At 46.6% G+C, this 27,193-nt stretch overlaps 1 protein-coding gene across 2 annotated transcripts; it reads left to right on the top strand.

Moving 5' to 3' along the window:
- Positions 1-6,037: 6,037 nt before the first annotated feature.
- Positions 6,038-20,624, top strand: LOC144145731 (uncharacterized). 2 transcript variants are annotated; one of them, XM_077677433.1, is made up of 5 exons: positions 6,038-6,165; positions 6,504-6,570; positions 8,254-8,419; positions 11,206-11,430; positions 18,299-20,624. In XM_077677433.1, the coding sequence occupies exons 3-5, from the start codon at positions 8,261-8,263 to the stop codon at positions 20,171-20,173; spliced, it is 2,259 nt and encodes a 752-aa protein (XP_077533559.1). In that variant the 5' UTR covers positions 6,038-6,165; positions 6,504-6,570; positions 8,254-8,260; the 3' UTR covers positions 20,174-20,624. The 2 variants fall into 2 exon arrangements, with proteins under 2 accessions (XP_077533559.1, XP_077533558.1); XM_077677432.1 differs by lacking the exon at positions 6,504-6,570.
- The last annotated feature ends 6,569 nt before the right edge of the window (positions 20,625-27,193 follow it).

The following is a 27,193-nucleotide window of genomic DNA, read 5'->3' on the forward strand; positions in this document are numbered from 1 at the left end:
ACAATTGATCATTTGCATAGTGTTTGACCAAGGTATACTAGTGGGTGAAAAGACCTTGAAGCAGCCTTACTACGCTTGAATGCTTACCCTCTGTTTGAACGAAAGATTTTGGGCACGTGGGCTGACACGAAGAAGCAAGATCGAGCGGTCAAATCGCTGCTTGTCCTGTCTGGACTTTTGGGTATTGGTGGTGAAATTTCACAAACTGCGAAACTTTTTTTTATGGTCGGTAAATATGTTATGCGAATTATACAGTGATTAGTCTGTTTCTGCGCCCCATTGCATGTTATACATGCTGTAAGTGTACAAAGTTCATTGGTTGATTTCACTGTCATTTCTCATACCCTCAGTATTCAGTACCTTCCATGCCCCAGCGGGATTTAAGTAGCAGGCCCAAGTTCAGTTTCTAATGCTGGCCTCTTCTCCTTTCAAAAATCTTTTACTCTCTCTACCTCTCTCTTGCCAGCATGCCAGGTGCTTGTAACAATTTACTAGGATTCGCAACGGTCAACATACGATAAAAATTACTTATGACTACTATCATTGCTGAAGTTCACTGCACTCAGTGTACTAGGGTGTTTGGCGCACAATAGTAATTATGACTGCAGACAGCCTACAGACAACTTACAGTTCTTAAAGCCCACATTTAAATCTTGCCACGCACTCGTTCTTGCCTTCACTTCGATAAGGCTGTCACAAATTGGTTGATCAGCTGAACATGCTGGAAGGGATGTTTTTCTACACTCTGAATTAATGTTTGATCAACGTGCATACATTAAAGCATTTGGCGTGGTTCTTCCTTTTTATCTCTTGACACCCAGTGCAACCAATGGGCTGGTCAAAGCTGTGGCTTGTCATGTGTGTTTCCAGTACATAATGGTGCATTCTGCCTGTTGCCAAATCCAACTGCAGAAAAGTTCTTAAGCCCTAATGCAGTGCTGGCAATGGTCTTTTGTGGGCTATAAAAGGAAAATGTACTGGTTGTCGATCAAATAAAGTGAGTCATTTTTAAATGTTTCTTCCCAATGCCTGATGTGTTTTCTTGGAGGTTGCGTGTTTGTTTAGTCCTTTTGGGAACAGAAGGGCATGTATGGCTCATGTGTTGGCCATGAGACTAATCAGCATTTGAAGGTTCGTGGGACAGGTACAACTTGTACAGCTGGTGAGCGAACGGATATAACTATTACATTTTCGATTTTCTTGCAACATGTTACTAGCATACAACAATTAGGATTTATAATTTAGCTGCAGTTCTTTTTTATGACAATACTGCTATTGTGTTCATTATAAAATGAATAATTATTCAAGAACAGTTATACAATATCAAAGATGTTTCATTTAAATGCTGCTAGTGTTAAGACCCAAAAGATAAGTTTGTAGCATAGTGTTCTGAAGCAGCACCATGAATAAGGCATGCCATGGTGGAGGGCAATGAATAAACTTATACCACCTGGAAGTGTTCAATCAACAGCAAGATCACTTACTCACGGACAGCTGTGTTTTCCGCCTCCTTCACAAAAACTGGTATGCCCAGGAAACCTGCTGCCTCGTGTTCAGTAGTGCAACACCTCAGCCCATGGGCTGCTACTTTGGATTGGTGTTTGTGTTGACATTAAATACATTTAATGCTCTTAAATTCCGCATAAGTTTTTACGAGTGCCCTTCCGTGTGCATAAATTGAAGGCCAGCAACAATGTGTGCGGCGCCATCAAAACACATGTCATAGTTACTCCCGCCGTTTACCACCCACGCGTTTTGCGATGAGCGTCCGGCATCGTCCTGGCTTGCGCGTGGTGCTCGCAAAAATACCAAGGAAACAGTCACGTGCGTCCGCGGCACAAGGAAGAGCACAAGACAGCTCGCAGACGCCCAGCTCGCGAAGCCGGTTCTAGCGCGTGCCGACGCGTTCCACTCTTGGAGGAATGGGAAAGCCTGCGGACAAAACGATCCGGGTCAGCCAGTCATGCATGCGGAAGATAGATGGATATGACGATGACTACTACTGCCACAGTGAGAAGTGACGGCGATGACGGAACACGTGAATAAATTGGTGTCATTCAGTGCTAACATAAAAAGAAATCCTCCAGCTTCGCCTTGTGTCACTTAGTGCAAGTTTCACCAATTTTAAAGACGAAGGTGTAACATCAAACGCGCAAAGTGACCGTATATATACGTGGCCGTCGGCGGGGCCCCCGATGTATGGACTGGTGTACGACTTGAACTCATTTCGCCAGAGCAGCAGCCAAATCCTCTCACCACGGCGCTAAACCGGCACCTTGGCAGAATGGAACCTTGCTGCCACGTGCTGCCAGGCTGCACGTGGCAGCACATACGGATGCGCACACATAGCTCTTACTGCGGGGGAGCTTCAGTGTGATGAGCATCCAGTCTGCTTGTCAAAAAACGTAGGCCTGAGTGCTTTTTTTTTTTTTTTTGGACAGCAAACGTCACATGGTTGGCCGGTTCTTCAGCACTTGCAGTGGTGGGCTGTTGGACAGCTGCTGCTATGACCAGAAGCAACACTACTTCCATGACGTTTGTATACGTAATTATGTGCAACAACGCTGTTATCAATTTGGTGCTGACAGGAGCTGTGGGCACAGTTTATGTGAAAGACCATTGTTGGCGCTACATTTGCTGCCCTTACCAGCGTGTCAGAGCTGTGCTCTCGCTGTTTATTGATTACGAGCACAATTTTTACAACGGTGTATGAAGCTGGTGAAATGAAGTACAGTGTATCTCCTGGATTGGTCGGTGCTATCCTGCTTCGGCGTGGTTCTTCCCAGGCCATCACTAACAAGGGTGGCAATGGGAAGCCAAAAGCCAAATTTTTTGACACTTTGTGATCAGTACTTGTAGCACTGCAGTGTATCCCTTGCAACTTTGGAAGCTCGGAAAAGTTGGTACAACATGACCAAATATACAGAGTTGTAGGCACGACGAAAAGAGGCATTAACAGTGTTCACTCCAAACATCTTTTTGTAACATCCAATAAACTTTAATTCAGGCCTCTTTTGTACCAGCTGTGCTGATTTCACCCCCCCCCCCCAAAATAAGGCACCTGCTGGTCTTTCTATGCACAGAAAGTATGGTGAGGTTGCAAAACATGCATTTCAGGCTGCTGGGCCAAAACTATTGGCGGTGAGATGTTTGAGTGGCGCCCCCTAGATCTGACGTCAGCTTAGGGACCCGCTCCGCGGTCGTCTGCTACATTCGCCCCGCTGCTACACCCGCGCCGCGGTCGTCCGGTTCTGACTGGCAGCAGTGCCTTTGCTAGAAATCGCCCGCTTTGATGCTTTGGTGCTTTAAAAAGCGTGTTTTCAATCAGATTCTGACGGCTCTGAATAATTTCAAGCTTTGTCCCACACAATTTTACAACACACGAGGAGAGAGAGAACGACTTTCAGAGAGCATCGCTCAGACAATCGTGTGTAACTCGCCCTGGTCCTATCTAGCGTATTTGCGAGTTTCAGCGCTCAGAGCTCCTCGATAAGTATTCAAAATGCGTAGGCTTCCCTTAACTATTTCTGAGATGCTCTTATGAAGACTCAACAGTCTAATGCTACGCATTAAGCAGCAGGTCGCACGGCAGGAAATAAAACAGGTGTTTTCTCTTTCTTTGGTTGTTGTTAGATGAACGTTTTTTTTTTTTTCTGTGCCCAACGCATTCATTTTTCTGCACCGTCCTAAACGTCCTAGGAGGTTTGGGGATGTTTGCGAGGCTCACAAAGTTCATGTGAATATTCAATGCAATAAGATATGTGCTACGGCGCAGATAACGTTGTCCACAGTACTAGAAGGCGGCTTTTGTGCACCTAATTTCTATCGAACCATCGATATCGTAACGAACTCAATCTCAACCCGAAAAGTTATAACATGATTACGGTGTTGAAAACTTGATATACTTGCTAACTAACGCAATAAATAGTATACATGCCAATTTTCAGTATAACACAATTCGAAACCAATGAATATGTCCAGACAGCTCTTTATTGTTTTCCGACCCCTTCAGTCGCAAAGAACAAATCCTGGCCTACTCGGGATGACGTTCGGTGAACTGAAGAATGAATCTTACTCTCTCGTCTTGGACTGAAGAGCCTGCCCACTCACCAGATCGATTTTACTGTTAAAGTTTTCTCCTCCTCCTTGTCCTCCCCCTCTTGAGTGCAGTTTTACTATAACGCCTATCTGAATATTCGGATGATATGGCTGTGGCAAATGTACCGAAATATCCCTCCACATCTGAACAAACATAGTCTTACTGTATGTTTGCCATACAGGTTACTCGTTTTGCTCAATAAGCCGGCATACTGGTTAGAAGCCTGGTATAAAACCAGCACGCGTCTATACACACAGCAGGTTATTTGGAAATCAACCTACATTATGTGTGCCCCATAGTGCATGTCGGCACAATTTCATGCCGTGACAACGTAAAGTGACTTGATACAATAGTTTCGAGTGTTAGGCAAGGTTGCCAAATCTGTTTTACCTTTCATACGATTAGCTGGAATCGTAATGCCTTCTGCCAAAGCCGATAGCCCAGAAGGCCTGGAATTTGTTTTGGTCTTCCATTTTCGCTGTTGTCGGTTGTCAGCCTGCGGCTGTTACCTTTGTTCCAAAGACTGCTGAACACAGAGGCTGACACCTAGCTCCGACTCTTCCCGCTCCGCACAGTACCAGCTTCGCAGCAATGCATGGGCGACGCCGGCAATGTTTGTTTCCGGAGCGGTATCAAAAACTATACTTAAAATCACGCCTTGAGCTAGTTTACGCTATTTTAAGTCTCTTGTTAAGAAAAAAAAAGTTCCGCCTTCGCGAGATCTGCTGCGGACAAGCACAAAATCTCAACCGCGCGCAAAGAAACAGCATAGAGAGCGAGCCCGAGTGAAGCAGATGACAAATGCGAGAATCCCTAAGCCGACGTCACGGAGGCGCGCTCCGCAGCGCCGCCCGTGGTCGCGCTCACCGCCAATACGGACAAAAACGCTGGTGTTCAGCGGCGCGTACTAGAGTGCACAAGAGCCCCTAAATAAGCTTATTTAGTGGCCGGAAGATCCAGTGGGTACCACTAATCTAAGCCCAAGAGAACTCTTGTCAAATGAGGGCCTTTAAAGGTATTCCTTCCGCCTATTCTCCCCACAAAAGCCACAGATTCTATGATCTAAATGGGAGCGCAAGCAGCCTTCGTGCAACACTATTTAGACCTTTGCCGGCAGCCTAGCTCTTCAGCCAGTGCCAACGTTTTAGGACACAGACCCATTCTTCCCTATTCAGCCACAGCGGATCAAACCTAATGGCGTGAAATGGCGCGCGCACACACCTTTCAACACTTTCAAAATAAAAAGAAAGAAAGAAGTGCGGTTACAAAAGCCGGCGAACTTAAACGTGCAACACAACCCTCCGAATCTTCCACTGGTTTTCTTCATTTCCCGTAGGTGTACCGTAGATAACACAACACCGAACGACAGCCGATGTACCAAGGAGGAGAGTTATCATCCTGCGCTTACGGCGCGTAAACAATGAAAAGCACAGCCGACCTAAACATAAGTGCCGGCACGGCCACTTTGCACGGCCGGCATGGTACTTGGTACTAGTTTCGGCGATCAACAAGAACGACCAAATCCAAGAAATAATAACAAAAAACAGGTGACGTCACTTCTGTGGGGCGCTCCAGCCGTCAGCGATCGGGTGAGGCTGGAGCACCCCGGGGGAAAGGATCCCCGGGGTGCAGCAGCCTTTGCCTTCAGGGTTTTGCCGGTTTCGCCTTAACCAACCTCTCTAAGGGTGAATCGAGATTTCGGCTTAAATTTGCATATTTTCGTGACTTGCGTTTAGAAGCTCTATGCTCGATACTGGTCTACTCTATTTGCCTGATCAGAGCAGTTTTGAGCAGTATTTTCGCATTCCGAAACTCACTGTACCGAAACTGCCGAGACTAACCGAAACTGCCGAAACTACCCTCAAAAAGCGGCCAGCGACTGCCGTGGACGGACTAGCCGACGCTAGCCGAGCCTGTTCGGAAAACTTTTTCCATGGAGGATGACTTTTTCGTTCTGCTTGGATGGCGAGCGAGAAGCACAAGACGTTGCCTGGCGTCGTCATGGGCGTGCTGTTGCGATAAATGTGCATTTGCTTCCTCGCTTAGACTTTCGTTGCTTTAGTAAGGTATGTGTCCTTGTAACACGTGCTTACTTTGTTGCGAGAAAGTTGTGCTGTAATTCAAGACATGTCTGGTGCTGGACCATGTGTAATCCGCAGCGGACGCGGATAACGTAAACTTCGGAACACGAAACCGACGCAACGCTCTGCTCGTTTTGTGTGATGTTTTGATTGGCAGCTTGTGTAGGTTTACGACTAGCGTTGTCTCAAGGCAGCGAGGAGTCCAGAAACAGCCGATGTTTTTCTTTGAATATGCGCGCACGCGATCAGTAGTCCCCTACTGTTCGAACGCAATCGCAACTAGCGATATCCAATCAACCAACTAACTGCGAAATTATTTGCAGAGAAGCAGCACACCATCTCCAAGTTCGGTGATATTATCCCTGGGGAAACGGACGCGTGGTTAGCGATGTATGTACTTCTTGTTTTGTCGAGTTTAAATCTCGTTTTGTGCCTGCAGCTGATTTCTTACTGGCGTAGCGCCACTGTCGTCCCAGCACAATTCCAGTGGAAGGGTGCATGCGACGCATTACCGTTTTTCGCGCACACATAAGCAGATCTGTTAGCGTCTTCTGATAACTAGTACCGACGCGTACTTTTGTGTTGTGATGTTCAGTGCGCTTTTGCTTCAACAGCGCGTTCTCGAGCGCCCAGTTCCCACACCTATCGCTCACGTCAATTCTCTGAGCTATGCTCCCGGGGCTCGGTAACCCTCTTGCAGTATAATTGAATGAAACATCTATAAACATAAGTGGAGGCTGGTGTTTTGGCAGTTCGACGGAACGGTAACTATTCCGAAACGGGAAGGCAGGTGGTGTTAGTCATGGCCAAACAGATCTTGATACCAGGATCGAAGATGCAGCACTCAGTAGCTTCTACTTATTCTGATTTAATGTCGTCGCATCGAGCACCGTTTCATCGACACCATTTTCATATTGCAGGCTTATTATTGGTGCTTATTTTTTGTTATTATTTTTTTGTGGGAGGAAGAGAGCGGGGAGAGCTCTCAAAAAGCCTACTTAAAATGTGTATCCTTTTGCAAGCGATGCTGCCATCTTTGCGGACTAAAAGTTTCAGAAGAGTGCGCTTTAAAGGCTGTCTCAAATGATGCAAAGCGTTAAAAGGTGTCGCATACCTTGAGGAATGCTGCGGTATGTCTCTGTGATGATTGGTATACCAATCTAGCATTATTGTCGCTGCGTGACCAATTTCACGATCATTGGGAGTCACTTTGCAAATGGGCTAGCTTTAGTAGTGTTGTGATGATGAATTGCTGGATAATCATGCTTGCGCAGGTATAATCACGTGACCCATCTCATGAATTTTCAAGGACCTGGGCCATATTCAATACCCACTGTCATGACCATGACCAGTTACTTATTTCTGGAATTTCGGAAGGATCACCTTGTCGTGATCCACGCCATTTTCGGGTCAACCAATTGCTTGTATTAGGCCAATAATGGTACTCGTTCAATAGCTCTACCTGCATGAGTATCTTCACTCAATTCGTATTGGTAGGACCGTTCAGTGGGCCAGACAGGCACCATTCTCCACTTGTCCACCAGTGTGGACACGCGACTCTTACGGTGAACCACTGTTCTCGCTCGCAACGCTAGTTTGGATGCAAAGCCCACCTATCCGTGCTTTCTCGCACATCTCTATGCAACCACTTTTGACTTAGCCGGTAGCAGCTAGTGGGTAAAAAAGTAAAGAAAATGTAGTTAATGTCTATGAAATCATGAAACGTACTTCCTGTTTTGACATCATAGGCATTGCCCTTGGACAGAAAGGGAAGGAGATGAGCACTGTGGCAAGAACATTAAGCATGTGCACTGTGAGCCTAATATAAGGTTTATTTCTGATGTCGGGAATAAGAAATGGGGGTTAGTGCCATACGAAACATGACAGTTTGAGGGCCAGGCACTTGCAACTGCTGTTATCAGAGCCCCTCCCATGCAGATTCTCTGCTATAGAGAAGTTTTGGCACAGAGCAAAATATATAAATGCACGCATGGAATATATCATCCGCACATTCTGATACCCCTCAGCTGCTGCTCCTGTGGAGACCTGTTGGGACCGTTTCCTCCTTTGCAGCAACAAGATGGCCCCTGCTCAGCCGAACAACATTCCACAGTATGCGGCCCATCTGGGCAGTCTTCACTTCGAACTGCCTGCTCCCCGCGAGCTGACAAAGATGCTGCGGTCACTGCGCTCCCCTCGCACCAGGACTCTCATCCGACTGCCACTCCATTGCAAAAGTGTAAGTTTCTAGTGCGCACTATTGGCATCCTTTGTGCTAAGAGTGAACCGCTGCTACGTAGCTTGTTCCAAGCCGTTGTCACTACAAGACAGCACAGATCAGTCACATCGTAACAGTACCATATCACCTGTCGTGGTGGAAAGAACTGCTGAGCCCAAGGACACCGGATCGATTCTAGCCACGGCGGCCGGAATAGAACCGGTGGTGGCAGAAGACGGAAATGCCTGTGTGTCGAGATTTATTTAGGTGGATGCTAAAAAACCCAAACATCCATGTTCATGTGTTCTGTGTTTTATGTTCCAAGTTCTATGTTATGTGCTCTATGCTCTAAGCTTCTATGCTTACGTGTTCTTACCGGTACTCACCTACGGGGCAAAAACTTGGAGGCTCACTAAAAGGGTTCAACTTAAATTGAGGACGACTCAGTGAGCAATGGAACGGAAGATGATAGGTGTAACATTAAGGGACAAGAAGAGAGCGGAGTGAGTCAGGGAACAAACGCGTGTTAAGGACATATTAGTAGAAATTACGAAGAAGAAATGGGTGTGGGCAGGGCATGTAATGTGAGGGCAAGATAACCGTTGGTCGTTAAGGGTAACAGAGTGGATCCCTAGAGAGGGAAAGCGTTGCAGGAGGCGGCAGAAAGTTAGGTGAGCAGATGAGACCAATAAGTTTGCGGAGATAAATTGGTCGTGGTTAGCATAGGACCGGGGTAATTGGGAGACCTGTGGGAGAGGCCTTAGGTGGCTAAGTAGGTAGCAGAGTGGAAACAGTGGTCGACAAATGAAAAGCAATCAGATCATACTGTGGCAAACTTTTACTAGATCTGTAAAAAAATGGTTTAATCAACCGTATTCTTGGGGTTTTCCAGCATCTGCAGAAAAAGCTAGAAAAGAGCAATGTGCTCTTTGGGTATCTTTTTTTCTCACAGTTAATGCAACCATGTTGGATTGTAATATTAGTGCTCTTTGACGAGCATTTTTGGTTGGCACATGCGAGGCATGTTCAGTTTGCTTACCATGAGTTTCAAGGGACTGCTCTTGGGAAGTGTTAGCTTACGGCTTTATTGTTAACTTTGACGCAATTGTGTTGCGCTCTATGGTGATATTGCACTTTAAAAATCACGTGCAGGGTATAGTAATTTTACTGGCCCACTTTCGTTCCAAGGGGTTGCTCTTGTTTGATTTTATTCTACAGCTCCATTGCTATTTTTGACATGATCATTTCATTCTTCAACTTGTAGCTTTAAGGGGGCAGTTGGGTCTTTGGGGCCGAAAAACGGTCAAAAAAAGCGTTTTCTGAAAAATGGCATTTTTGGCCTCCACAGCCTTTTTTCTATCAGTCTGTAAATTTCCTCATCAAAAGGCACCACATTTTGTTGTTATTATATTATAATAGCATTTTAAAGTGCACTGTACAGCTCAGTTAGCGCAGAATTCGATGTTGAAACGGCACTTTTCTTGCAATGCAAAGCTAGCATTTCGTCCTCAGATATCTCGGCACCCAGAGCAGGTACAACTGTAATTCTTTTTGCTTCTGATACCGAAATGTGTGGAGAATACAATGTTGGAAACAAATTTTTGAAATGGAGGCTTTGGAAAACGTTCAATTGGCACCACCTGCGAGCCATTTCTGGCAGAGCGCGGGAGAAGTGAAGTTCATTGTCTTGTAAAACAACCAAAAATGGCTGAATCAAAAAAGTTCTTCCTATGTTGTATTCTTTAGTCATTTGTCTGCCTAGCCACATGGTAATTGCCATTCTGTATGGAGTGGTTATTTAGTAACTGTGACCCAAAATAATGGCAATTAATTATTAATTAACTCAAAATACAATCAACTTACAAAAAATCTAATGGCAGATTTGAAACCAGCGCAAAAAACTCTATAATGCAGTGCAGTTTTACTAAAATTGGTTGGTAAATAAAAAAAAAATATAGCTCTAAGACCAGTCTGCCCCCTTAAAAGCTTCCGAGGTGGTTAAAAGTAATTGAACATCATCGAGCATTTTTCAGGGACCTTGGGGACTGAACCTGTTCAGGGAACGGGGACTGAACGGGTAGCAATGGTTCTTGGCTTGTGCACCATGTGTACCCCTCAAAACGATGAAGCTGTTTTGATAGTGTTGGGGATTTTCCATTTCGCGGCAAGTACCCGAACTGTTGTGTAACTACTGTTCCATGAGTTTCCTCTAGGAAACTCACAGAACAGTAGTCCATGCCGTGCCATGCCATGCCAAACCAAGCCATGCCGTCACGCAGCAGGGGCAGTTGCCAGTGCTGCGTGATAGCGTGGCTTGGTATTTTGATCTAAACTAGCTAGCCAGGATCTTACCCTTGGGGCATCATGCTCGACCCCGCACTAGGAATATAATGTAAGTGAAGGAGGGGAGCTTTCAGCGACGAAGCCAGTCGGAAGCAATGGCAAGCAAAGGCGCGGTACTATTGACATGCGTAGGATGCTTGGTTTGCAGCTCAGTGCAAGGGGCGTGGGTTCTGCACCAGCACTCTAACCTGCTGCGCCAAGCTGTGCTTATAAAAGCATCTGATGCGACAGTTCATTTCGAACGGGCAGTCTCCAATTTGGCCGATTTTGCGCTCAGTTGAGCAACACTAGGCTGTAATGAGACTCGTTGCATGCCACTGAGTGGGAACGATTTTGACGCGAAAGACGACCGAAGCTCCTCCAGGGTAAGGATGCGGCTGCTATTACTAGTCGTGCCAATCTTGTGTGCTAAATTTCCATTACTGCGTGGGCAGTGCTGTCATGCAACGTCCCCCCCTGTGCAGTGCTGGGAGGCGCCAGCACAGACTTGCCCAGTTGTGCTGCACCAGCTGCCTGCCCTGAACGAGTGGCTGTACCTGCTGGCGAGCGAGGTTCGCGAGGTTGCTCCGGGCAGGCTGGCGCTGTTCAGCCTCGAGAGTGACAACACGCCACGGGCGATTGACGACGGCCATCTGCAGATGGCCGTTGTTCTCCTACACTGCCTGTTGACCCGCCACCGGTGCCTTCAGGTGCGTGCCGGGTGCAACGACGGCAAAAATGGGGGCAGGGACAGGCTGGTCCTGCGGTAGCAGCGCTATCATTTGGGCGAGCTGGTGTGTGATTGTTAGGGTTAAAAGCAGCAGGGCAAAGGGAGGTGTGCGATGCGGTTGGCAAGCACACCTGCCAGATTTCCCGAATTTTCCGGGAGACTCCCGAATTTGCATGGTTTTGTACGATTGTACGGCCGAAACAAAAAAATCTCCCGAAAACGCACCCGTCTTTGGCCAAATCTTTTTCCCAGTCTGGCCACAATGTGCCGGAGGTATACCTGACAATCTTACCCGACACCCATTGGCATCGTTATCAGTAAAGTGCTTAAAAATCGTAGTCGGCCATGCGCAGACGGTGAACCTGTTCGTCCCATTGTAAGTTTACTGTTTATAGAAACGCAGCGCCGCCACTGCTTTCATTTACGCACAAGCATGGCCGTTTTGGACGGATGTTCTGAAGATTTAGCAAGTCTCCAGTGGTGTAGCTTGTTGTTAGTTTAGACGAAACAACAAAACAGTTCAGTTCCTGCTGTTCTGTATTGCGCTTGGAAGTACTATTTCCAGGACTTTCAGAAAAGGGAGGTGTCAGCCACTTCGAACATTTACGTGGTGTAGCTTGTTGGTAGTTTGGACGAAGAACCAGTTCACCGGTCAAATCTCCCTAATGCCATCTCCGCAAACCTGGCAAATATGGGCAAGTCTTGACAGGCTGTTTATGTTCCTCAGAAATTGGGCGAGTGATTTAACTGATTCAAAAGCAACCGTACTTTACAACGCTGGCCTCGCAAAGGGCATAGTTGTGGAAAAAAAAGTTGTGACGTAGTTGCTCTCATGGTGGTAAAGACTATAGTAGGCTTCTTTTAGCTTTCAAACGACACACAGGTGTGCGTCCATGTAGTGGAGACATTGAGAGAGGGAGGGGCAGATAAAAACTTTTATTCACGCCACCGGCCCAGCAGGCTGCCTGCCACCACCGCTTGGGCCCGGGCGACCATTGGCCGCTGTGAGTTTTTCTGAGCAGCCCAGGGCCTCCGTCCAATGGTCGGGGAATGTTGTTATGGACACTGCGGGATCCCCTGCCAGTCGACATTTTAGCTTGTGTGGCCTCGCTTCCAGCTACTCCCCAGTTGTATTAAAGCAGCATGCAGGGAGGGCTGTTTAGGTTGCTACCTTTCTCCGGCCAAAAAAAAGGCTTGGGGTGAGGGGGGCACATTGGTCGCAGTTGAGCACACATTGTGCAAACTAGTAAAAACAGATACGGGGAAACGGTAAGGAACATAATAAATGATAACAAAGCCCAAACTCTTCAATTGCTCTTCACTTTTGGTGTTAACCTCCTTCGTAAGTTTCCGCTTTTCACCGAAAGAAAACCTGCAGCAAGCGACAGGAACGAAGGCGTTAAATTTTTAAAAATGATTTGGGAGTGTGGGAGCAGAATGGAAAGGGACTTAGACACGAAACATGCCGAACCAGTGCCTTGTGCCTTTTTTGCCTTAGCGTGGGGTGTGGTAGTCTACAACACAGCCTATTGTGGGGCGCAGTTGCAAATAAAACGATTGAGAATGGTGGTGATGAAATGCCAGTACTGGTGGGCGACAAAAAGAGCGGCAGACAGCCAACGCCGCTGCTAAAAGTGAGCAAGTGTGACCACTGAGACGATTACAATGCAAAGTGTGTTTGGAACATTGTGCGAAGGGCGTCTGAGAAATGCTGTTTTTCGGCTTCTAATGCTGAATCAAGGTGTATGCATCAGGCTGAGCCTCAAGTTCGCAAGGGGAAGGGACAAGGTGCTCACACATTTTTGAAGATTCACCAATGAATCTTCGGTTAATTTTTTCTTCTTTCTGGCTTTTCACATTGGTTTCGTCTTCGTGGTTAGGTAGCTTCTCTATACCCGTCACTGTCTTTAGCAGATGACCTATGTTTTCCCCAAATCACCTCTTATCTTACACTTCCTATGTCAGAATTTTTTAGCGCTCTTTTTCTGCTTTTCCTCGCACCTTTTGGCAATGAAGGTAGTTCTGGGGTTCCCTGGTGCACACCAGGCCTCTCACTGCCCTTGCTGGAGCAAGGGCTATGCTCTATATGGTGCCCTTTGCACCTTAACATCGTTACTTTTATTTCTCATTGGGACTTTCTTCAGATTTTACAGTAAGGGCCCTTTACCCTTGTCTATTAGCCGTTCATAGTGCACTTAACACTCACCCCATGACTATTTTAAACACATATGCACTGGAGGACCATGGGGCATAGATTTGGCACTCTTTGAGCTCAGATGTCCTTGCAGCACTAAAACACATATACTACATACTATACTAATACTGCTACTTGATTGGTATTGGCTATCCTCTTAGTATTAGTAGTGTGATGGCGTGATTCATCTTGCCATGGGTTCTACTACATGGATGTTAAACGGGCCATGAAGACAAAGTTTTAGTCGAAATATTTGGTGTTATACAGTGCCCTATGCACTTGTCTGGCAGCAAATGATGCTTTATTCACTCTGAGAAATTAAACAATTTAATCCAAAATTTCAAGTCTCCTGCTGGGTCGTGTGTTTGGTGGTGTCAACAATGACGTATCCAGGGCAAGAACTTGAAATGTAGGTTAGTATGTTGACCTGGCCCGTTGTTATGGTTCGTGGTAATTGTGTCGTGAAATATTGGGTATGACTCAACAGAAAGCGTCACGCAAGTGGCAGTTGCACTTATACCAGTTGGCCAGTGTCGTGTCAGGCAAGCCCAATGTGCCAACGGCTGTGCACTGGTGCTTCTATGTTTACATGTTCGGTCGTAACTTCTTTGTTTACCCCACCATTCTTACTGTTAAAAAGGAATGTGCAATAAATTTAGGTGCAGGTAGCTTCTTCTGAAGCTTATAATCCCGGTTTAATTGCCGTTGGATTTTGTCAGCCTCAGCAAACCATAACGCATCATAGGCTCAGTGCGTATACTAGTGAGACGCATGGCTATTCTGTTTTCCTCATTATACAGCTTATTTGAGTGAACAGTTAAGGCTGAAAGTTGGGCTAGTTGGTGTTGACTTAGATGCATATTACCAGCGAAAAAACAGACAGGGACGAGGAAAGAAGCAGACGGGACACTCGCTAGACTTCAACTGAAAAGTTTACACAAGAAACACGTAATATAAGAAAAAACATATATTACGTGTTTCCTTTTCTTATATTACGTGTTTCTTGTGTAAACTTTTCAGTTGAAGTCTAGCGAGTGTCCCGTCTGCTTCTTTCCTCGTCCCTGTCTGTTTTTTCGCTGGTAATATGCATTTATTTGAGTGAAGTTTTGCTTCAGAAGTGGTGTCAGTGTTAACCAGGCAGTCTTTCGAATGAACCAAACTTGCATTTTGTCTGCATGGCCCCTTTAAATACTAGCCCTCCAATTTTAAGTGGTGCTGTTAGCAGCAGGCTTGGATAAATTAGATCCTGCTTGTAACAGGTGACAGCAATTCTGCATTACATCATTCTCTCTGAGTTTTCTCCGCCAGTATTGTGATCTCCCTTTACAATCGAACCCCACAATGACGAATGCGTTGGGGAAATCCAAAAAATTTGCTTTTGTGGGAGTTTCATTGCCGCGAGAATGAAACGTAAACAAGGGGAGAATTAATCCCCCGCAAACCAAAAATTTATTTCCGAAAGTTGGCTATATTTGCGAGCCTTACCTTGCAGTAACTTCACAGCTCAGCTCTCACACTACAAGGAGAGCTTCGTTGCTAGTCATCGTGTGCCCCTAAAAATGACGAAATCGTGTCAAACACATCGAATACATCCCACAGGTTCACCTTCTCTGCACGTTTTTTTCCCTGGTTCTCGGCATTGAGTATGTCCGAGCATGCAAGCGAAGTGCAGCTTCTTCTGTTGAAAGTTGCCAAACAGTGGCACCTCATTGTTCCAATGCTGTCCCCAAAACTAAATAAGCACTGCTTTGTTGACGTCCAGATAGGCCACAGCTGTCACTGTTTTGTTTTGGGTACTTGCGCCATTGAAGAGTGGCGTCGGTAGAGCGAGCTACAGACAGTTCTAAACTCGCCAGCGCTATCCTCCCTTCCTGCACTTGGGCCACTGACTTGGGCAGTGCCTTATCTTGTAGCGATAACCACTTGCTCTTTTGATTGAGAGCAAACGTGCCGATCGCCGCACACACAGCAAACACACGCACGCTGTTCAGCGGTAGCGGGCTAGCATTAGCCCAAGACAAAGATGTGCCTCGAGTCACCATGTGTCGGCCCCTGGTGGTGTCGCTGGGAGGCTGCCTCCGTGTCCAACTGTTGCACGGTCTTTCATCTGGTCAATGGTAATGCTTGGGAAGCTGATGTCCCATATTCTTGAATTTACCACGCAAACAAGAAACAAGGATGACTAGGAGAGCACTTGTGTGTCTCGCTCTCCTTGTCGTTCTTGTTTGTGCTGTGAATTCAAGAATATGGTCTTTTATGTAAACAGATATGGCGGCGGCCATGCAAGCGCACTGTGGCAGAACTTTATGCGTTTTGACTCCTTTGAGTCGTTTGCACCTTGAAAAAATGCATTTGAGCACTTTTTGGACGCTATTAGCCTTAAAGTGACAGACAACCGATTTTTGTTGAGTGTATATTCTCTATCCCAAATGAAAGGGCATCACTTCAAGCACCTTGACGAGAAACGGTTTTGCCGATAATGCCCTAGAACTTTCTAAATCCAAATGTTTAGATATACGAGCCGTACGTGTCCTCCCAGAAATAATGCTGGCAACCATGACATACAGTAGTGCGGCAATTTCTTTTGTCTGTATGCGAAATGAAAAGCGATATTTAACCTTAAGAACTTATCCCCAGCAAAAAAAAGTGTTAATCGCAGGCTTTCTGTCTCCTTTATGTGTTGTTTTTTTAATTCACCAGTCTATTTTGCACAAAGGCGCCATCTGTTGGGATGGACGACAGGTAGAATCTGGCTTCACGTTGTAGAGGTCGTAAGTTCAATTCTCCCCGTGCACATACTGTTTTTTTTTTTTAAGCTGCCATTGGTGTATTTGCAAACTGAAATCAAATATTTTGGCAGAACAAACGCCCCTGACTCAGGCAGAATCGTCAAAGCTCCTTCACTGGGTCTGTTTACTGAACGCTGCCATTGATTCTGGGCATGGAAGCTCAGTTAGCCACACTGACAGCAACCTAGCGATGGCGGGCGGTGTGTCTTAAAACTTTTCAAAATAATGTTTAAAAATACGTGTACAATTTAAACTTATAGGTGCTATTCGTTGAAAAGTTTAGCGGTCAATTTCTTTGCCTGGCAACATTGGAAACGGCCACAGACATGGCCGATGCACCAAGGACACGGCGCGGCTTGGGCCACTGTGCCCGCACGCCGAAGAAAATAGAAACACTGGCGTGCGTCATCTGCTCCGTTCCAATCCGATTCTCTGCTCCGTTCCAATCCGATTCTAAATGGTGGCGTCAACAGAGATGTTATTAATCGCACTCACATTGAACTCGAGGGAATACTGTGCGTTAAGAAAAATAGAGTTTGTAGCGTGAAACAGTCATGTGTTTCACAGTCGTGCTTAGCATGGACAAGTACCGCCATTCCGCTGAGCCCGACGTAACGAGTGACGGCGCACCACGGCCGGGCTAGAGTGGCGGCGCGCGCTGTGTTGATACGGCCTTCGCAGCGGCAGCGGTGAAAACAATGCAGCCCCGTCTCGACGTAAAGTTCCGCCACCAACGCGTGCATGCCGCTGCTCTAGCCCGGCCGTGGGCGCACTCGCATGGTTGCATGGAGGAGAAAAGGGTGGCCTGATCTGCGGGCCGTGCGCACAACATCGCCTAGCAACAGACGCTTGACCACAGATATGGTGGCGCACACTTGGTTGCCTCCATGCATTCCGCGCCATTGAACAACTGGTATTAGAAGGTTTTCAATACGTAAATAAACATTTCAGCAGTTACAGTAGCTGCTAGGTTTGCAGGTCACGTGACAGGGACACATATTGTAGTGTCAAGTTTCGACACTACGAACCGCCACCCTTCCGATTCCGGAAAGTTTGCTGCCAAATTAACATTATTTCCACCAATTTCTTTATAAATTGCTTGTGGTTTCCGGGCTATATAAAACGCTGGTTTTCATATGAGCTAGAGAACATATATATGCGACAAAAATCGGTTGTCTGTCTCTTTAAATGGGTAGATAAAATGCTGACTGTAGTGGCAGCGAATTTCATTAACAGAGGATTATCCAAGAACATTTTGTTGCCGCGATAAATGAAATACATGGGCTTGTATAGACGTTCGTGTGGGATCGGAAAAAATTTCGTTGCCGCGGGAATTTCGTACTTGCTGGATTTCATTATTGCGGGGTTCGACTGTAGTCGCCTGCATGGCTGTGCTGCCAACCGAAATGTTAACTACAAAGATGACTTCGTTGTAGCCAACACACAAGGGTGCTGCTGGTCTTCTGTGTTGATCCCTGTGCGTGAATGATGAAACGCGGAAGGGATATGCGTCATGTTGTGCTCTGTTTTTTTGCTGATGGAGGGCAGCACCGGTAAATTTAGTCGAGGAAATTTTTTGCAAAAATTAGGCTTTTGTTGAGTTGCAAATGTCAAGGTAACTTTGCCACACGATGCTATGCCTACATGAAACCCTGTTGCAAGCAAGCCAGCCGTTGTGGGAAAAAAAACTGTAGGTTGAGGATATTCCTGGCCAATAATCTTCCAGACACTTGAAACTGGGGGCTGGCTGGGTGGCCGAAGTTTAATTACGCGTGACTTTTGAAAGTAAGCGTGTTAGTATGCGTGGCTGTGGTGTTTGAGTTGATATTCTCCTCTATACTCTTGCTGCCTCTATTTAACTGCAGGCTGCAGAGGGTCTACACGTCCTGCTGCCTTGCTACCGCAAAATCTTCTGCGATGCATTAAGGAACACCTCGTCACTGACGTCGCTTCATCTCTCCAACTGTCACCTAACAGGCCTTGTGGTCCGAAGCCTCGTAGCTGCCATCACCAGCACAGACCTCCTTGAAGAGCTTGCACTGGACTCGTGCAAGTTTCCGGGCGGTGTGCGGGCAACTGAGAATGCCCTTGCCATGTACATTAGGAAGACCAAGGCCCTTCGGGCCCTCACAATCATCTATGTTCCACTTTTTAGCGATTCCACGCAACTCATAGAGTCTCTGGAAAAGAATGTTAGCATCAACAAGTTGGCGCTCAGCGTGCCGGTGCTGTTGCCGGAACAAGGGGAAGCTTTTCGTCGCTTCCTCGCGAACAACAACAGGATTCTGGAGCTGGAGTTGGGCAGCACTGTCCACGACGAGAACGTGAAGGTGCACAAACTGTTCATGGGGATGATCGAGAACTCGACGCTGCAGAAGTTGTCCCTGTGCTCCTTCCCCCTGTGCCTGTTTGCCTCCACGTGGCTCTCCCTGGCGGTGGCTCAAAGCACAACATTGTTGGAGGTGGAACTGCCTCACTGCTCCTGGGAGCTTCGGAGCCTGCAGGACCCCGAAGACCCCGCACTGCAGAAGGAAATCAGCGACCTGACGGCCGAGATGGGGCGCAAGTGGCGAGTGGCACCCCTCGTCAAAGCCCTGAGGGCGACCTCTTCGCTGCGCCGACTCACCCTGCCTGCCTGCTTCCACGACTGGGAACTGCGCAAGCTCCTAATTGCGGCTGGCAAGTGCGCCTCGCTCGAGCGCCTCACCTTGGACCCGCTTGTGCCGGAGTCGCTGGAGGCATTCCACAAGGCGCTCGTGGACACTGGCACGACCGACAAGGTTTCCTTCCGCCTCTGCCACGTGTCGCCGTCGCAGTTTGTGCGCGCCCTGGAGAGCCACGGGGACATTTTGCGGCTCACGCGCCACAACTTCTGCGGCCTGCGCTGGCAGCGCTTCCTCGAGATCACCTCGGCCCTGCAGCGGCACGACTGCATCACCACCCTGGCTCTGCGCCTGGACGTCCTGCAGGGGAACATCAACGAGGAAGAGGCGTCGGCCATTGCCACGTACCTGTCGTCGACCAAGGTGCTCAAGGACATCCACATGTGCTTCAGGGCCTCCAAGAAGTGCGCGCAGACTGTGATCGGGGGCATTGCGAAGAACTCGACCCTCGAGAAGCTCGGCATCGAGCGCTGGTTCGTGTCCAAGGAGGACATCGACGTTCTGTGCAAGTGGCTGGCAGCCAGCAAAACGGCGTACCATCTCGAATACCTCTGCGAGGACTATGCGGCCTGCAAGGCACTCGTCGTGGGCCTGGAAGAACTGCTGGTTGACAGCTACACCCTAACCTACTTGAGGGTGAAGGAGTTTGACGATTCCACGTTCCAGTCGTTGCAGGCGGCCAAGAACTTCACGCGGCGCAACCTGTCGCTCGTAGAGTGCGCGGTTCACTTTGCGCTGGGCTCGACCCAAAAGCGCGCGGCGGAGGCGTTTGAGAAGGTGTCCTACCATCCGGAGGTGGCCTACTACGTTGAAGAGGCAGCCTCACTGAGCCCGGCGGCTGCGAAACAGAAGGTGAGGGAGGGCAGTCGGCGTCTGCGCATGCAGTTCTGGCAGCTCACTGGCGTTGTGCTAGATGAGCTGGTCTGTGAGCGACGGAGCGGTGGGCAGATGCAAATTGACAGGCTGGGAATTGATGCCTGGCTGCACGTGCGTTCGTTTCTGCGAGTCACCGATGTGCTGGACGAGGCGACGAAGAAGGTTAGGAAGACACGCAAGAGGAAGCGAAGGGGATGGTGACTGCCTTTGTGGAGACACATGCGCCCCTTCTAGTTGTTCACGTATGTGTGTATGTGTGTGTGTGTGTGTTGCTAAAAGCCACTGTTGCAGCTCCACTAGATAAGATCTTTTGTGGCTTTGCACTGTGTTTTCGGGAAGTAGAACAACCAGAGGTTATTTATAGACACTTGTTAATGATTGTCTTTCATCCTCATTAGCATAATCGTTTACTTGGCATACTTTCAGTGGTCACAGTTGGAGCAAAAAAATCTTTGTACAAGTGTCAATGGAATGTGTATCTCGTCAAGCACTCTGCCAGGCCAAGGAAGCCGTAATAAGTGTTCCTTTACCTGTTCCAGTATCTGTGATTTGAAAGGATTATGTTGCTGGTGTAATATACACTCCTGTACTTTTTTTAAAGCAATGTTAAAAACCTTGTTATAGGATTAAAAATAAATTTAAGTTAGGCGTTTTTTGTGTGTTTGTGTTTTGTTTCACAAGGGCAACAGAGGCCAGAGGGCGCCATTTAGATGGTAAGTCAAGTTCGAGGGAAGGTTATGTGGCTAAAAAATAGCGGGGTGTATGTCACGCATTTAAAAATGATTCAAGGGTGTAAAAGGCCCTAATTAAGAAGTGAAAGGTGGTCATGGCAAATGATAATGACAATACTAAACACTTTGAATCAATTATGGGTGATATGGTTAAGATGCAAAGAAAAATGAAGTGTGGACTAATGATAAGCTTGAGTTAGATGAAAGTATTGTAAGCAGACACTCAGGAAGCACGCCCCTCAATGCAGGCAATGCAGTGTACTGGAAGATTGTCGTGGCTATAATATAACAATTTCGGGCAAGTTGGGAGTGCTGATCTAGACCACAAGAAGGACATTACTAACAGTAACAAATCTGTGAAGTCACATTAATGAAAGCAGCAGAAATTTATCTGAAAACCGACAAGGGAAGCTGATACCAGCCTGCCATCAAGCCTGACATGAGAGTCCATTCTGTGGTCTAGATATCCGAGTGTGTAGTCGATGGCTTGATGGTTTGTTGTCCAGCTGCGCCAGTGTTGGTCCAGATTGCGAAGTCGTGCGCATAAAAGGCATGGCGGAGATTGGTGATAGTACATTGTATGGCTAGAATTTAAGCAATAAGGTGGAATTGACTGGTCCTTGGGCGACTCCTTTTGTGGATGTAGGGAAGGGGCCGGATTTTATGTACCCCAGGTGGAATGCAGCTGTCCAATCCATCAGTTGGGTACGGACAAAGTTGAAAGCAGCAACAGCACAGTTCGTTGGTTGACGGCCTCGCAGGATGGCCTCTTCTGTCACATTTAAGGACCCCAAGGTTATTATTTGCTCTTTTGGTTGGAGCTGAATAAGGAGTGGAGTTCGAAGTCGTCTTCTAGATGGGTTGTAAAGTGGAAGTACACCACATACTCGAAAGGTTTGCCCAGGCAGCCAGAGAAATGGGGTGGAGGTTGCCGATGCTTACAAGTTCGTGGGGCTAAGGTATGAGTGTGATGTCTGTGGGCGGCCATAGTGGAGGAAAGGTTGGGGCTTCCCCATGCTCATAAAAAAGGGTAAGAATGAACGTGAGGTCTCCACTTGTGTTTGGAAGAATTTGGAATTGTTAAATACAGCCGTTGCCTTGCGTGCTATTGCACTTGTAGTGACTGTCGGCTTGCTGCAATTTTTGGATTGTGGAATGAGCACCGAGATCGGAGTTGGTTGGCCAAGATATGCATGTAACATAAGGCCGGTAAAACTGGGGAGTTTTGAAGGTGTCTAGAGAGCTTTGTGCAGATTACATTCAGCAGATGTTTTTGAGGAAGTGATGGTTACACATGAATGGTTAGATTTTCTGATGTGTTTTTGTTTTAGAGGGTTTGGGCCTTAAGAGGTGGCAGCGAAACATGCCAAGTGCGCTTAATGCTCAAAGCTGGCCCTATTTGGTTGCACAAAGATTGCTAGTTTTGGGTTTGCTGCATTGGGGTGTATTGCAACACCTGCTGGGTAATTTTGTCAATGCTGGGTTTAAAAAGCGGTTTTGTTCGTGAGCTTGCTACTTGTTGAAAAAGCCTCGCCAGCCGACCCATAGATTTTGCGGGGAGATAATCAAATGGTGGGGGGGCGCGCAGTTGCAGAGGGAATGGCTGTGTCCTATGTTTCTGCACTGGCTCAGTTAGCTCAGTTGTCCATAGTTCAAGGTCTGTGTCGGCAGGAGGAAAGGATTGGTGGAATCTTTGCAGAAGAACCAGTCTATGAGCTACTTCAGGGATATGCATCAATAATATGTTGACCACAGCAAGGAAGTCATCTAAAAACTTTTTGAAGGCATCACAAGACTATCCGTATGCATTGTGAAATTCCGCCAACTGTAAGTGCTGTCATTAAACGTCCAGTGTGTTCTTCTGTTTTGCAATCGGTGCATTTCTGAAAGTGTTTTTTTTTTCTTCTAGTAATATTGCCACGCTTCTATTGTCATGTCCCGCTGCAAAACTTGGCTGACAGCAGCAATAAATGGAACGAAATGGGGAGTTGGGGTAAAGCCGGAGTGCAAATATATATAGTCGTTGCTTCCAAGTGGGTCGGATTGAGCTGGTAGATGTATCAATTCAAGATGTGCAGCATTGCAAATAAATGAGAGGTCTGATGTGATATTGTGAGTGACACTTGCCCCGAGCGGAGTTGGGTGACATGCATAGTAGCCGTAGCCGTATGATGTTGATCCGCGTGTAGGAGTGCCATGACTTCCTTGCTTGCCTGAGGGTACCTCCATAAATAATGAGGGGCATCAAAGCTGTGAGCAGAAGCAAAAAGTGCGCCAGCTGTCTTGGCTGATTTGGCCAGGAGGAGGTCGATATGTAGGATGTTGGAGTGGACTGCGGATGTTTAGGACAAATGAACTTGGCTGATGATGAGCAGTCGGAGAGGAGATGAAATGTTCTAGTGCAGATAGTGCCCAAGCCAGATGAACTGTTGTCCAGTGACCAGGGTCTTCGGTAAATTCAGCATAACCGCGTAGTTTGGGTATGGGGTATCAGTTTCTTGTAGCATGATGATATCTGGTTAGGATAAGAAAATGTAGTAAGGGTGTCATAGATTTTTTACATCTGAACCATTGACAGTTTTACTGGTTGGTGCTCGCTGTATTGGATATAGTCGTCAGCTGAAGGGCATCTGAGGGGAGAGATGTCGGGTTTTTTGGCACCTTGCAATGGGCTCGCCTGGTTGGTTTGCTCAAGCGTTGTGATTGTGCTGAGTGGTGGAGTCAGTAAATCAAAGTAGGGCATCCGCATTCTCTGAGTGTTTTGTTGAGAGCTGGTAAAGCAGGCGCTATGTTCTTCCACCATAGGAAGTACTCCCGATTTTCTTGTCGAAAAGGGACATAATGAGCTTAGCCATTTGAGGGGTTAGGGACTTACATAGGGACACACTGGATACATGGTGGAGATTGAGGATCAGGTAACTGATGGAGCAACAAGTCTTGCAGTAGAAGTGAAATGTGCAAAACAGTTAAAAAGCAGGCAAAGGTAGTAGAGATGACGAACTCGGCAAGGAGGATGGAAACAAAGGAAAGAACCCTGGAGATATTACAGAGCAGATCAGGATAAAATGTTTCTATGGCAGCATAGGGAGGCAGTGCATTGCTCTTAAAGTCTTGGTGGAGCGCTTAGAGAAGGCCTTAAAGGGGCCATGAAGACAAAATACAAGGCTATATTCGAAAGGCTTGGTGTTGTTAGTGCCTTCAGTGCTTCTCCGGCAGCAAGCGATGCTTTATTCACTGAAAAATTAAACAATTTAAGCCAAAATTTGAATTCCCCTGCTGTGTTGTGTTTTTCATGACGTCTACAATGACATGTCCAGAGCAGGTTTATGAAACAAAAATTAGTGTGTTCACTAAGGCTGCCGCCCATGACAAAAACATTTTTTGTTTGGTGTGGTTATCGTCTCCCTTCATAGATGGTGTAACGGTTCCACTAAAGAACCAGCTGTCCGCAAATGTTTTTTTTCTGACTGAACTTGTACCTGGCTTATCGTTGTGCTTGATAGTAATCTTGAATTCACAGCGCAAACAAGAAACGAGGACGATAAGGAGAGCACGACACACAGGCGCTGACTAACAAGTGAAGTTTATTGCTGTGACGTCTGGCATATAAATGCAGCAGAAATCAAGGCAACAAAGAAATCGACACATGTGAAAATAAATCTGTGCCTGAAAAATTCACTCGTTAAGTCATGCGTTCATATGATACGCTCTAGTTTCATGCATCAGGTTAATCGCCTAATTAATGAAGGTTATCACATCTATTAATGTCCGTTGCCAAAGATTTGGTGAAGAAAATGAAGGCTAGGCAAAAAAAAGTGATTGGAATAACAAAAAGAAAGGGAAGGTTGCAGTATTGTCATACATACATACGGTGTCGCATAATCTAAAAAGAATTGCCAAGCGTGCCGATGTGAGTGTTGTTTTTTCAGCTCCAGATAAACTTTCCAGACTGCGTAGGCACGTTAATAGCGATACACCAAGTTCTCAGGTTTGTAGGAAGAAGCACCAATGATTAGTTCATCCCATGTGCCACAAACGTAGTTTACAGCATACCTTTATTGTGTGACAGAGAATATATCAGGCAAATGGGGAGATGCGTTCACGATAGGCTAACGGAGCACAGTTACGTGGAAAAAAGCAAAAGCGGTCATCTAGGAGTACATTGTAGGGACTGTGCTGGGTGTGAGCCTATCTTCAGTAGTACTGCAATATTGTGTAAAAATAAGCATAAACTGACGATGGAAATTATTGAGGCTCATAAAATAGCAAAAAGAGAAGAAAAGCATGTAAGCGTCCTGTCGCGCTATCGGCAAAAGAAATCGCCTATCTAGACGGTTTGTAAGCACATGGTAATAGTGATGTCGTGGCGGATTTGTTATATATTTTATTTTCGCATCTTATGTGTCGATTTCTTTGTTGTGTAAGCGTCCCTTCTGTCACGCTATCAGCAAAAGAAATCGCCTATCTAGACTGTTCGTAAGCACATGGCAACAGTGATGTCGTGGCAGATTTGTTATATATTTTATTTTCGCATGTTATGAGTCAATTTCTTTGTTGCCTTGATTTCTGCTGTATTTATATGCCAGACGTCACGGCAATAAACTTCAGTTGTTAGTGCCTGTGTGTAGTGCTCTCCCTATCGTCCTCGTTTCTTGTTTGCGCTGTGAATTCAAGATTATGGAAATCCACTTGCCCAATCATCCAACTTTAACCAGCTGGATGGTAATCGTGTCCTGAAATATTGTAGATGACTCGACAGGAAGGGCCTCATAAATGGCAGTGTCGCTTACGCCAGTTATAACAAGCCCAGCAAGCTCAACAGGTGTGCAGCGCCGGCCAGCATAGTGCACTCTGTACGCACTAGTGCTTCTGTTTTAACGCGTTCGTTCATAAGCTCCATTGCTTAGCCCAACATTCTTACTGCTATAAAAAAAGTGCACTAAATTTGAGCACCAATAGCTCGTTCTGCAAGCTTATGATACCTGTTTAATTGATGTTGGACTTTGTCATCCTCAACCAATCGCAACAAACTGCCTATAATACGTCGTATAGGTTCAGTGCAGAAAAGTCACCAGTGATTTGCATGGCTATTCTCTATTTTAATATGTATAGTGATCATTATACAGCTTATTTGTGTGAAGTTTGCACTAAAGATGGTATTTTAAAATAGAATATATATTCTATTTTAAGAGGTGATCTTTTGAATGAACCAAACTTTCATTTTGTCTCCATGGCCATTTGAAGCCGGTGTATGGTGTGGCAGTGATCGGGAAACTATAGTTATATTGTGATAAACTGCGGTTATATGCAGCTGGTCCGGGACGATGAGGGCAAGCCATTAGCTGAGGCTCTGAGATTTTTGGTGAGGGGAGTCTGAATTCATGGCCAGGCCATACAAGGGGAAGGAAAGGTGGCTGGAGTGGCGGTGGAACAAAAAAAGTTAAGAAATATGAGTGAAGGACAAGTGAATAGATTACCATTGGTGGAGAAGATGGAGGAACATGTGCAAGGTCTTGATTGATTGATTAATTTATTGTAAAGTTTAAGGCGCTGACGCTACAGAGGCGATGAGGTGCGCCGTAGTGGAGGGCTCCAGAATAATTTTGACCACCTGGGGATCTTTAACGTGGGCCAAAATCTCGAACACACAGGCGTTGTTACTTTTTGTCTCCATCAGAAAAGCGGCCGCCGCTGCCGGGAATCGAACCCGTGTCCTTGTGCTCAATGGGCAAAGTCTACAGAATATGCTGGTTAGGTGAGAATTTGCACCTCTGGTGGTGGGCGATGAAGGTAAGAAGAATGCACAAGTCGATAAAATTTCTTAGGGAAGGAACAAATAAATTGTATAAGACAGTCAAGGTGGTCGTTTACAACCGGTGCCTGGTAAGAAGGGAAAGCGCGTAATTATCACAAGGGGGGGGGTAGGGTTAGAGAGGTGAGAGATTTTTGCAGGTTCCGCCTGATCATGCTGTTTTGAGTGGAATTAAATTGAAAAATGAAGCTAGTTAGATTAGGTCATATTAAGTCAGGTTACACTTAGGAGTACTGAAACGAAATTTCTAAGCTATTTAAAAAGCTTCCTTTCTATATGGAGCTAACTACCACAACGTTTCAACCGTAACCGCTCAATGTAACATATTTTAAATCAATTTAAATCTTTGCACGCCGCAAAAAGTTCAGTACGGATATCATTTTGACATCGGCATCAGCATGACGCCATCTGCTCCCCGCCCCAAAACTGTGGCGTCAGGGCTCCCGTGACATAGCCAAAGCGCTGGCTGCTGTTTGCGCGCGCTGCTTCGCCTTGTGCGCCACGTCACAGTTTTAGGAGTAACGTCATGCTGCCCGGGCGCATGCGACCGGCCGTGGTGCGACGGGAACAGTTACGTCAAGTGCGCCTTCCTCTCATGGCGGCCGCCCCGGTGTTTGTCTCATCGAAACCGAAACTGACGCGAATAAATGAGGCTGATGTGGTGTTCTGTGATTACTG

The sequence above is a fragment of the Haemaphysalis longicornis genome, unplaced genomic scaffold (genome assembly GCF_048455015.1).
Source record: "Haemaphysalis longicornis isolate Haplotype H1 unplaced genomic scaffold, Haemaphysalis longicornis Haplotype H1 scaffold_7, whole genome shotgun sequence".
NCBI lineage: Eukaryota > Metazoa > Arthropoda > Arachnida > Ixodida > Ixodidae > Haemaphysalis > Haemaphysalis longicornis.